This window comes from Aphidius gifuensis, linkage group LG5 (assembly GCF_014905175.1).
Source record: "Aphidius gifuensis isolate YNYX2018 linkage group LG5, ASM1490517v1, whole genome shotgun sequence".
NCBI classification, from domain to species: Eukaryota; Metazoa; Arthropoda; class Insecta; order Hymenoptera; family Braconidae; genus Aphidius; species Aphidius gifuensis.
This window is the reverse complement of record NC_057792.1, coordinates 2,279,207-2,292,012: the sequence shown is the minus strand read 5'-3', so window position 1 is coordinate 2,292,012 and position 12,806 is coordinate 2,279,207. Positions and strand designations below refer to the sequence as shown.

The 12,806-nt window shown below is 22.6% G+C and overlaps 2 protein-coding genes across 2 annotated transcripts; one reads left to right on the top strand and one right to left on the bottom strand.

Moving 5' to 3' along the window:
• Positions 1–736: 736 nt before the first annotated feature.
• On the bottom strand, positions 737–3,804 carry LOC122856805 (sodium/potassium/calcium exchanger 3-like). The gene is made up of 8 exons (XM_044158660.1): positions 2,938–3,804; positions 2,463–2,678; positions 2,216–2,403; positions 1,985–2,132; positions 1,815–1,916; positions 1,487–1,750; positions 1,305–1,406; positions 737–1,235 (listed from the first exon to the last, which is right to left on the bottom strand). The coding sequence occupies exons 1-8, from the start codon at positions 3,074–3,076 to the stop codon at positions 901–903; spliced, it is 1,494 nt and encodes a 497-aa protein (XP_044014595.1). The 5' UTR covers positions 3,077–3,804; the 3' UTR covers positions 737–900.
• Positions 3,805–4,869: 1,065 nt separating this feature from the next.
• Positions 4,870–11,284, top strand: LOC122856820 (sodium/potassium/calcium exchanger 3). Its single transcript, XM_044158681.1, has 8 exons — positions 4,870–4,928; positions 7,337–7,510; positions 7,587–7,774; positions 8,648–8,882; positions 9,218–9,349; positions 9,433–9,648; positions 9,810–9,911; positions 10,131–11,284. The coding sequence occupies exons 1-8, from the start codon at positions 4,904–4,906 to the stop codon at positions 10,466–10,468; spliced, it is 1,410 nt and encodes a 469-aa protein (XP_044014616.1). The 5' UTR covers positions 4,870–4,903; the 3' UTR covers positions 10,469–11,284.
• The last annotated feature ends 1,522 nt before the right edge of the window (positions 11,285–12,806 follow it).

Below are 12,806 nucleotides of genomic sequence, written 5' to 3'. Positions count from 1 at the left end.
ATATATAATAAATATTGAAAATAGAAAATAAAAAATTATAATATTTGTAACAAACAGTTAATGTACATGTTGAATTGTTTCCGGGTTAATAATACAATATCAAGTATAAATAAATAAATGAAAAAATATATAAATTGAGAAAAATAGATTTTGATAGAGCACGAGCCCGAAGTAAGTGTTGATCGAGCTTCACCATGTCTACCATTAACCCACTCATTTTACCGTTATAATTCTCAATAAAAAAATTTATATATATTTTTTATCTACTACTTAATAATACATTTATATTATCCAGAAAAAAAAAATAAAATGAATTATTAATTAATATATTTTTATACTATTTTTAAAAACAATAAATTATCATTTTTTTTTTTTGCTATTTTTTAAATTTTTTAAATATCATTCAATTCGTTTTTAAATAGAGCACATAATATCATTAATTTCAGATTGAAAATTAAAGCTTTTAAAGCTCAAAAAAAAATAACTAAATAATTTTAAAATAATTTTATTTTTTCATTTTAAATTTATACAATTATATAACTTATTTAAAATTTTTTTTTACACCATTATTTTTATCAATTGAGTGGCTTAATAAAACTCGATATATTATCATTATTTATCTTCCTTATCAACCGTCGAAATGAATTATTTCTAACGTAGAAATGATTATAAATTAAAATTGAAAAAAAAAAAAATAATAATTTAAAATCTTAAAATCACAGGAACTCCTAGACTCTTAGATAATAAAAATATATGTATTCACAAGAACAAACATAAAACATGAATATTTGTACATTAAAAATGATAAAGAATAATAATAATCTCGTAGTATTTTTAAAAAGAATAAAATCGAAATAATGTCTAATTACTAAATGCGGCTTTATGAGCCGCAAGCAATCGTCAGTGAACACATGTAGGTAAATTAACAGGGAAAAATACATTTAGTTCAGTTAGTGATGCTATCACTAAAAACATTGCATACATTATGAGACATGTTATACCAACTTTTTTATCTAATCTAAATTTGTTGACAACAAATGCTGTATATAATAATAGTAATGTTGAAAATAGTGATATTGAACTGTAAATAAGACCCTCAGAATTTATTTGTACATAACTTGTACCGGGTATTTTTGGTAAAAAAACTGATTTTATAAACCATGGTAAACCAAGACAAAGTAATACATCAAATACATTTGAACCAATTGAATTACTTATTCCCATTGTTCCATGACCTATTTAAAATAAAATAACAAAATTAAATTATTAACAACACAGTTAATTTAATTAATCAATTTTTTTACCTTGATTTGTTACAATAACACTTGACACAGCTTCTGGAACACTCATACCAGCTGCTAAAAATGTCAAACCCATGACAGAATCAGGAATTTTAAATGTATCACCTAGAAGAGACGAAAAAAATAAATCAAACGTTGAAATTGATTTTTAATCTATAAATTGTTTTTGTGGATAAATTATTTACCAATAATTGTTATGTCCCAGGCAACGATATAAGACATTGAGGCAATCCAAACAATGCACATAATAAATGTAACTGGATACCAAGTTTTTAGAGAATCTCTACGACAATCTGGTATTGTAACAAGTAGTACTAAATTAATTGGCCATGTTAAAATCCACCATACTTTTTCCCAAAATGTTTCTGGCATTGATATCATGTTGACAATATCCAATGATTCATCATCACTTATCTCAAGGCTGTCTGTTAATTTGCCTCCATTTACAACTAAATTCACCGAATAAATTTTAATTAATAATTGATAAATTAAATAATTTTTATTTTAACTTACAATTTGGTAAAAGAGGTTTTTCAAGATCAAGATTTTTATATTCTCTTCTTCTTTTTACAAGTGTACCCATTTTTCTGCTGATACGTTTATTAAAAAACATTGCTAAATTAACAAAATTAAATTAAATTAATGCATTTAATTAATAATATTTAAATAAATAAATTATTTACCAGCAATGTATAGAATATAAAAAATAACGAGAATTAATGCTTCCCACCATTCAATTCTACCATCACGTAGTGTTATGATTAGTAGAAAAACAGTAACAGCATATGCAATTGAATCTCTTGTTATTGGCCACCAATCAAGTTCTAAACACTAAAAAATTGCAACAAATAAAATGTAATTAGTAAAGTAAAATATTATGAATTTATAATTAAATAATAAGGTGATAATTTAACCTGGGTTGCAAATAATCCACAGCATGCTGGTACAGCAAGAATGTTAAATACAGCTGAACCAACAATTGTACCAACTCCTAAATCACCTTCAGTTATAAATGTACCAACGACATTGATAAATAATTCTGGACTTGATGTAGCTGCAGCCATAAATGTTGCACCAGCAACGTCCTTTGTCATGTCCAATTCTAAATTGAATTAAATTTTATATTAATAATTAATTTACAATTATTTATAAAATACATACTTTCACATATTTTTTGTATTGATGGAACAAAAAAATCATCACATATTATTGCAAGTAATAAAAATAAATACATTGCAATAATAATATGAAATATTATATAACCAGAACGTCTTTCATCTGGTGTTAATCCATCACCAGGAAATTCTTGAATTGATGGTTGTGTACAATTTTTACTTTGATTTACCTCCACACTATCAATTTGCATTAATTTTCTTCCTGTAAAATTTAAAAATTAATAAACAATAAATACTGATAGATAAATAAAGTATTTTTTTTTTTAATAATCAGTAAATAAAATGTACATCTCATGATCAGGTACTTAATAAAAATCAAGATATGAAAAATAATATGACGCAAAAGACTACTGGACTTTCAATGACACATGTCATCGATAAATAATAATAATTAATAAATATAATCAAGAGAAAAATATGATAAATATTGTTTTTAAAAATTAATTAATTCATTATCTTACCAAAATTATTCTGTTGAATTTTTTCATTTGGAATATTACTAAACAAACTGGCAATTGTTATGCAAATAAAATACATTGTTGGTATTGCAATAACGAGAAATATACGTAATCCAATCATGTGTTTGTGTCTTTTAGCCATTTTAAAACTTGTCAAATAATTTCGTTTTTTTAAATAATTATAAAAAATAAAATTGAGAAAAAAAAAATTGAATAAAATCAATGAAAATATATATGAAAAATGAAAAAAACAAGTTGAGAGTTTGATGGCTTGTTGGTCACTGATATAAGGTGAAAGATGTAGCTATCCAATAATACCACTAAATAATCAATTTTTATCTCTCATATTGATAAGATATGAATACGACTAAACTATCCCTTCAAACTCGTTGCAACTCACTTTTGTATTTTTAATAATAACAACAATTACAACGGCGCCAGTAAATTATTAATCATATTTTATATTATTTATTGATTAAGATATTATTTTGTTGATTATTTAAAATTATAATAAATTAATTAATTAATGATAATTATTTTAAAAAAAAAAAATTATTTTTTTTATTCGTGAAGATGGAACGATGCCAATGCATTTACAATTAATGCACCCGAATTAAATATAAAAAAAAATATAAATAATTAATCATTTTTTTATTATTGTTAAAATAAATTGATTTAATATAAATTTAATTTCGTTTTTCTTTACAAGGTTGAATTTTGATATGATTTTTTTTTTTTTTTTCATAAAATATAAACTGTACGGTCAACGCCTCCACCAATGACAGAGATCATTTTGGTCTATTATTTCATTCACTAGAATTTTTATTTTCATTGTTAACAAACTCGTTGAATTGCACTGCATAACCGAGTGACCCAAAGAAAATAAGTGTTAAATTGAAATAAATAAAATAAATAAAGTTTATATATATTTTTTTTTTTTCATTCATATCATTGTAATTTAATTTTTTTTTCATTGTTTTTAAGTGACAAATGGAATTAATACTCAATATTTAAATTATAATTTGAATAATAATAATAGTTTTGGGTTTATTCAAGTTAAAGATGGGATTTTTCCTTGAAAGACCGGTGGAAAATTTACGAGGTACGTTTATAAAACGTAATTAAAAATATAATAAAATAAAGTGTACGTGCTATTGTTTGGGATGGATAAAAAAAATTATCTTATCATTAAGTTGAATTTAATGCATTATCAACAAACATATATATAACCAGCTCATTTGAGAAATCAATTTAACCGATCAATTTTTATCATCAAGGGAAGAAGAAATGATTCAGAAATTTATTGTTAAATAATTATATATTATCCTCAATGATAATAACAACATTATTATTTAAAATTTGATTTTTCATTACTAAAAAACAATTTAAAATAATATTAAACAATTACTAAATAATTCATTAATTTTTTTTTCATTTTTAATCATTTTTTTTTCCCTCTCAATTGCTTATTTATATAATTTTTTTTTATCAAATTAAAATGAAATATAATCAACGTTACAGAAATAATAATAATCATACTCATCTTGACTTTCAGAAGAAAAAAAAAATAGATAAATACACATAAAAATCATATCAATTTTATCAGAAAAAAAAAAAATGATAGTGTTGTATTTCAAACTTTCTTTTTGATTAAATCACTTGGGTGTAATCATCATGGTCCAGAATTTGATTAATAGTTGAACCTGATCAACCCAAATGTACCCTTACACCCTCAACCCCATAAATTTACACTGAGTTAAAATTAAAATAACAAATAAATATAAAATAAAATTCATGAAAAAAATATTATTATAAAGATTTTATTATTTTTTTATTAGCTATGTTGAATTGACTTACTTGTCAACTGATGTACCATTTATATTGGGAGGGGCATATGCAATTCAACAAACTATGTCGTTCTTTAAAATAAATTTTAATGTAGTATGTGTGTGACAACGATATTGACAACATGGATATATCTGACCATGGAGGAGGTTTGTCAAATTATTTAAAAATGAATAAATTATTTTTATCATTAAAAAAAATCAAATGATCCATCAGTTATCATTTAATAATATTTTCATTTTTTATTTTTATTTTTATTGTTATTATTAATTTAAATAAATGTTGAAAAATATATTTTTTCATGTTGCAAAATTGAGCTATTATAGTTGAATGATTTATGACATCAAACGTGATGACGATTATTTTATGTTTTTTTGGGTTGCGATGATTGAAACAATCCAATTAATTAAATTGATAAATTACAGTGATATATAAACGTGTTCAAGTGTAATTACAATGTGTGATTTTTTATTTTGTTTTTTAAAAATTAAATATTAAATGTATAAATAATATTCAAATTATTCAAAATAATATTATGATAAAAATTTTATCACTCTGTTATATCATGTGAATTTAAATATTACTATTAATATATTAAAAAGTTTGACATATTTTGATAAGAAAAAAAAAATAATAAATTATATTTTCATAGGGAAGTTACATGGAAAAAAATTTTTTTTTATAAAATTTAATTGTAAAATGTTTATTGTTAATATAATATATCACGTACAATGTCGCGATCTCTTCCGTGACTTGTGGCGGTTTAGTTTAAAAAAGGTTTAAATTTATATATCAATTAATTGACTCAAAATGACGGACGTGTCAAAGAAAAAATCAAATTTGTCCTCGTAATAAATTCTTCATGATTAAGTCATATAAAATCCCAACGTAAAATTAATATAAAAAATGATTTTTTATTATTTTCGTAATTATTATAAATTTATTATTTTAAATATATAAATTTTTATGAATAATAAAAATTATATACATTTTTTAAATTTTGTATTGTATTTAAAAAATAAAAAAACATTGTCATTGATGAATATTTTGATGTCATTGCTTTAGCAGTCTTATTGTTGAATATTGTTGAATATTGCAATATTTAATTTTATACGACGTACATTAGATATGAATGACATTTACTCGTACAGTTTGAATGAGATCAATTTAAAGTTCTTGTCGTCTGGTTAATCTGTAGGAAGTCACATCACTACATCTTCAACATAGGTATAATCCTAACACTTGTACACCACCTTAATTCACAACTACCACTCTTATAATCTCGACAATGACAACTAAAAAAATAATAATCAAATAAATAAACGTAATATATAAAAGCCTAAAAAGCTTGAGCTTAAAATATATACAATATAGATTTTTTTTTTTTTTTTATTTTGAAGGGTCAACAGAAAATTCAAGATGAAAATTTAGATTATAATTTTTTAAACACGAGGAAAAAAAAAAATACTTTGACTATAAATCTCCTCGTTTCATTTGATATCTAGTATGTTATCATTTTTATTTATTTTTTTTTCTTTAGTAAAAGAAAAGAATGAAGGAAATGAATTATTCGTACATGCTTTGGGTACACCATCTAGGCAATGCGTCAACCCATTAACCATTAAATAATGTACTTAAAATTGAATTTAAAAAAAAATTATTTTTATTTTTATTAATTATAATAATTTATATTAATAAAGCTTCTTTTTTTTTTTTAGACAATTTTTCTTTTTCTTTATCATTTTCAAATTATTATTTCTATATAAATTATTATTTTATTTTTTTTTTATTAATTAAAATAAAATGTGTCAAGTTGTTTCTTTTGATTTGTTTTTTTTTTTTTTTTTATTTTCATCTTTTATATCGCGTGCTTATTTAATTAAATAATGCGAACGTTAAAGCTTCAAGAAATTGAAGTAATCGACAAGACACTAATGACTTGTTTCCTACTTGAAGCTTTTGGTTTATATCCGATTATATTTAATGGTTTTAATAATAAATAAATATTTAAAAATAATATAAAATTGATAATTAATATTTATAAATAATTTATTGAAAAATTAAAATATTATTTCTAATTAAAATTTAATATACTTGTTTACTTTTTAATTATTAATTTTTATTTATCAAACACCATGCATTTGCAAAATGTCATTTAAATCATTACATAAAAATTTAAAATACACACTTTGAGTTTCCGTTTGTAGGAGTGGAACATCCGCAGCCAATATTGAATAACAATTTTAAACTGAAAATAATAACAATGATAAATTTGACTAATGATTTAATGCTAATATCAACTAATCAATTGACCCAAATTTGTCAAATTGTATTTAAAATAATAATGAAAAAAGTTAATAAACTTCCCAATTTGATTAATCAACTGAATATTGATTATTGATGTTAAAAAAATCCAAAAAAAATTTATAATAAATTACTTAAAATATTTATAATCACATTAATTTAAGTGGTATTTTTTTTTTTTTTAAGTATCATTTATTATATTCTATTAATAATATTTCTTATATATTTTTTTTATTTATTATTTAATTTACAGGGGTTAATTGCACACCACCGGCAATCGAGGACTTTCCACCTGACCTGTTTGATGAAAAACAACGTCAAGCTGGTGCTGTCGTAATACACATTATTATATCACTCTATTTATTTATTGCTTTAGCTGTTGTTTGTGACAAATTTTTTGTACCTGCTGTAGAAAAAATATGTCATGGTATGTTTAAAAAAAAATATTAAATTTAAATTTAATAATTAATTTAATTAATAATAAATGTATTTTTATTTTAAAGCATTGTCAATGTCAAAAGATGTTGCTGGTGCAACATTTATGGCTGCTGCAACATCAGCACCTGAATTATTTGTCAATGCAATTGGCACATTTATAACTGAGGGTGATATTGGTGTTGGTACAATTGTTGGTTCAGCTGTATTTAATATACTTGCTGTGCCTGCTTGTTGTGGTATTGGAGCTGGAATGGTAATTAATTATTTAAAAATTATTTCCTCAAAAAAACTTCAAAGAAAAATTATACGATAGAAAAACTGCTAAAGCACGTCATTACTATCGCAAGTACATAACACAAAAAAAATCAAATAAATAAATTCATCAAGTAATTATAAATTAATTTGATAACCAAATGAAAATTTTAAGTGAATTCTTTAGACTGATTTCCCAAAAATCAATACAAGTATCATCAAGACAGTGCTATACATTTCGTCAACGTATATATATTTGTCTTTGATGTTGAAAGACAAAACCTCAAACAGGGTGTATACTATAGTTTTGAAGGATATAAGGTAAAAGGGGTAGATTTACCACCCGGAAGTATTTATCAAGGATTATACTCTTGTCTCTCATTCACATTTAGCTTTTCATACTTTTGTGGTTGATACTTATCACGTCATTTTCTATTTACCTTTGTTTATCAACTTTTATATATTTTCATATACTATGTACTAACAAGTGTTTGATAATGATACTTGTAAAATAGGGTGGATTTTTTAAAAAAATTTATTTTATACCTTAAACTTGAAAATTTTACCTTTATTTTTTTTTCACTCATGTAATTTTATACTCAACTATGTATTTTAACATATATTAATTATTATTTTCTTTGTTTTTTAGGAAAAAAAAATAAAAAGAAAATATAAAAAATAAATAATAAAGTTTTAAGAGTCTCTTGAAATTTTTTATTATATTAAATTATTAAAAAGTCTCAAGAGAATTCTATAAATTTTTATTTTTTTTTCTATTTATTTTTATTAAAAAATGTGAAGTTTAATTTGAAATAAATTATTTTTTATATTTAATTTTTAATTGTTAAATAACAATATTATTTATGCGTTGCAGTTGGTTCCATTGGACTGGTGGCCAGTTACCAGAGATTGCCTGGCTTATGGTGTAACAGTTGCAATATTAATTTGTATTATTCATGATGAGAGAGTTGAATGGTATGAAGCACTTACCCTGGTTCTTCTGTATATTGTCTATATTGCTGTTATGTACTGGGATAAATCATTTCAACGCTGTGCGCGATATAGCTGGAGAAGGAAAACATCATCTGATGATGTTCATAATGGTCCAGGTAAAAATAATAATTAAAATTAGTAAATTAATTAATAAATATAAAAAATTAATCCACGAACAAATAAATTAATAAATGAAGAGTTAAATTAAATTGTACAAAAATTTTTCTATAATTATTTAAGCTTGATCACTTGACCAGGTCACAATGAATTTTATCGATTAAAGCCTCCAGTATTGGTTTACTTTGAACTATATTTATACATATCTATTAAATAATTCAAGTATCATACACCAAGCTAAAAAATATCCAACAAAAAAAATTAAATAAAAAACTAACAATAATTGTCTTTTTTAGATTGTAAAGAATTATTAATAAATAAATTTTTTAAATAGGAGATGCAGTTGAAATTCACTTATCAAGATCAGATAAATTACAATCATCTGGTGAACGTGTTGAACAAATTTCAGCAGTTGATATATCATTGCAAAATGGTGGTACAAAAAATCAAGAAGACAATCATTCTGGTAAATTAAAAAAAAATACATAAATCATTTATACAATTAGGAGAGTAGAAAAAAAAAATAATTAAGATTTGTTTTATTTAAAGAGTACAAATATAAGCTGACAGTTTGGCCAGCACGTGGTGGATGGATTAGAAAAACAGCATGGATCTTGACATGGCCAATACATTTGATATTTATGTGTACAATACCTGATTGTGAAAAACCAAGATATAAAAAATGGTTTCCAGTAACATTTTTAATGTGTATTGTTTGGATTGGATCGTTAAGTTATGTTGTTGCATGGATGATAACAATTATTGGTAAATTATTATCAAAGTTTTTTTATTTTTTATATATTTTTAATTGTCAATAATATAGTTGTAGATATTTATTATATTTACTAAGATTATATTTTTTTTTTAATGTTTAATCTTATCATTATCATGATTGGAAAATTTTTCTACTGTTAATTTTATTTCAGGTGATACATTAAAGATACCAGATTCAGTTATGGGAATAACATTTTTAGCTGCTGGTACTAGTGTTCCAGAAGCAGTGTCAAGTGTTATTGTTGCTAAACAAGGTAAAAAAAAATAAAATAATTTAAACTACAACATAGAAATCTTGATTAAAAAATAAATAAAAAATATTTTTAACGAAAAAAAAAGAAGAGATTTTGAGGTAAACAATATTAAAACAATTTTTTTTTTAAATATTTTTTATTGATTGTTATAAAATAAAGTAAAGAAATGAAAAATTATTTATTTGTATCATAATTGAAATTAAATATTTATTGTTACAGGTCATGGATCGATGGGAATAAGTAATTCAATTGGTTCAAATACATTTGACATACTTTTATGTCTTGGTTTACCATGGCTTATTAAATCATCATTTTCACCAACTCAACCTGGACGTCATTATATAAGTATAAATTCAGCTGGTCTTGAATACAGTGCAATATCATTATTATCAACATTGATGCTACTTTATGTTGCATTTGCATCAAATAAATTTCAACTTGATCAAAGAGTTGGACGTGCATGTTTATGCATGTATGCTGTTTTTCTTATTCTTGCATCATTAATTGAACTAAATGTATTTTTCGATGTTAATTTACCAACTTGCAAACGAATTTAATTATTCATTAAAATTCAAAATTTAATACATAATCCATTTCCATTTAAATTCCACGAGTTTTTTTTTTTTTTTTTATTATTATTTTTTTCAATTTAAAAATAAAAATAAAAAAAATCATTTATATTATCTATATATAAAAAATTAAACAAAATTCCTGTAACTAATGGAAAAAAAAAAAAAAAAAAAAAAAATGATATCTATTGCATTTGATATTTTATTTCACAATTTATAACTTTTCTAGGAAATAATTTTAATTTAATTTTCTTTAGCTTTTTCTTATTTTTTCGAATTAAATTTTATAACTCATTTTGATATACGAAATTAATTGATCTATATATTCAATCTTGATAAGAAAAATAAAATTATATAATGTAATTTAAATATGATAAAAGAAAGAAAAAAAATTATGAATGAAAATGAGAAAGAAAAAAGAGAAAATAAAATAAGTAGATAGTTAAATTTATGACTTAAGATTGATAAAATGCAGTAATAAATTATTATAAAAGGATTAAGTGTATTTAGTGGTGATGATAAAGTGGATGTATACACTTGATTGAAGAAGAGTGTCATGTTGCTAGTTTTACTGTACGACTTTTCTTCATGCTCCAATTCGAATCGATCGTTGCTGAAGATGAACCTCGGCGAAACATATACATTTTTTCGTTTTATTTTTTTTTTTTTTTTGCTGGATGATGTACTCGTTGAAAATCAAAGTGAGGTGTCAGGATAATCCTCAAAAGCTTCATGTTCTATCAAGTAAACTAAAATACTAATGTCAAAAAAAAAATAAAATTGAAATATAACGTAAAAAAAAAACACGTCAAAACTTTTAAGTCTTTTTTTTTTATGAAAAAAAAAAACTTTTTAAAATTTATTTTTCATATATAATTTAACTTTTTTAATTTTTCAAATTAATTTTAAAACTATCTGACAAACAAGAGGTTTATATATTTTAATATTTAAATTTAAAAATATAATTTTAAATATTTAAATATTCAAAATTCAAAAATTGCTGGGAAATATTATTAAATAAAATTAAATAAAAGCTTTAATATTCAAAAAAAAATTCTACTAAATTTAGAATATGATTAATTGATAATTTATAAAATAGTTAATTGATTATTGTTCCGAAAATAATCAAGTAATTTGTGTGTCACATGAGACAGAGAGAAAAAAAAAAATAATTGGAAAAATATGTTTATGACTCCAGGCAGTCTGGCACGTTGCATAGATATATGGAAAGCTCTCTGCACTCACAATTGTGTACAACTTTAACAATTTTCAAGGATCAACGTCAAGGTTAGAGGACAACAATTTTTTTTATATTTATCTAGACATATTTGAATTATTTCAACATACATTTATCTCACTTTTTATATATATTTAATTTTTAATTTAAAAACAAATTAATATTAATTCATTATGACATCTCAATTATCTTTTTTCTTTTCAATAAAAATAGTTTCTTCAACTCTCGAAAATTCACAATACAATAGAAATAAAAATTCATAAAAAATTCTCACCTTTTTATTAATTCATTCATCATTTTCATGCACTTGACTTAATTCGGTCATGTAATCTTCAGTACTCTCTATCAACTTGACCCAATAATTAAAATACATTTTCATCACCTTATCTTTCACAAATAATAATAATAATAATAATAATAATACAACTGTTCTAGAATTTCAATTAAAAAAAAAAGTAATACTCCAAAAATTAATCAAACAAATCAAACGAAACAAATGATCTTGTTAAAATAATTAAACATGGATATTTTTAAATTAAAATTAAATATTTAATTAACAATAAATTTTTAAGAGCAATTAATAATTTATATTATTTATATAACTCTAATGACAGCTTTAAAATCATATAAATGAATAATTAAATTTCGAAATAATATATAATTTCGAAATAAAAAAAATTTCGAAACAATATAATTTCGAAATAATATAATTTTTCGAAATTTAAAAAAAAAAAACGAAAACAATATTATTTAATTATAAAAAACTAAAAATATTATTAAATTATATTTTTTAAAAAATAAAAAACGTGCAAGTTTGCTATATAGTTAGCTCGATTTTGATATATAACGTCAGCGTTTTGGATCTGCAATGCGGCGTTGCCGGTGAGCTCTGGATATCTACTTGTGTTGCGGATTCATATACACCACGTATACCTCAATGATGCACACGTTTATATATCTTCATCTATCTATCTTTCTCACAACCCTTATTTTACCTTCTTTCATTTCACCCCAACAATATATATAAAAAAAAATCCAGTCGTCGTAGCATGTAACCAACACATTTAAAAAAATAAAAAAACCCTTGTT

Bases quoted from the DNA above. Each gene is read 5' to 3' on its own strand.
- LOC122856820 (XM_044158681.1), top strand. From the start codon at position 4,904: ATGGATATATCTGACCATGGAGGAG. The intron at 7,775-8,647 runs GTAATTAATTAT...TATGCGTTGCAG, and splicing joins GTGGTATTGGAGCTGGAATG to TTGGTTCCATTGGACTGGTG. The intron at 9,912-10,130 runs GTAAAAAAAAAT...TTATTGTTACAG, and splicing joins TGTTATTGTTGCTAAACAAG to GTCATGGATCGATGGGAATA.
- LOC122856805 (XM_044158660.1), bottom strand. From the start codon at position 3,076: ATGGCTAAAAGACACAAACACATGATTGGATTACGTATATTTCTCGTT. The intron at 1,917-1,984 runs GTAAATAATTTA...TTGTTAATTTAG, and splicing joins TTATATTCTATACATTGCTG to CAATGTTTTTTAATAAACGT. The intron at 1,751-1,814 runs GTAAGTTAAAAT...CGGTGAATTTAG, and splicing joins AAAACCTCTTTTACCAAATT to TTGTAAATGGAGGCAAATTA.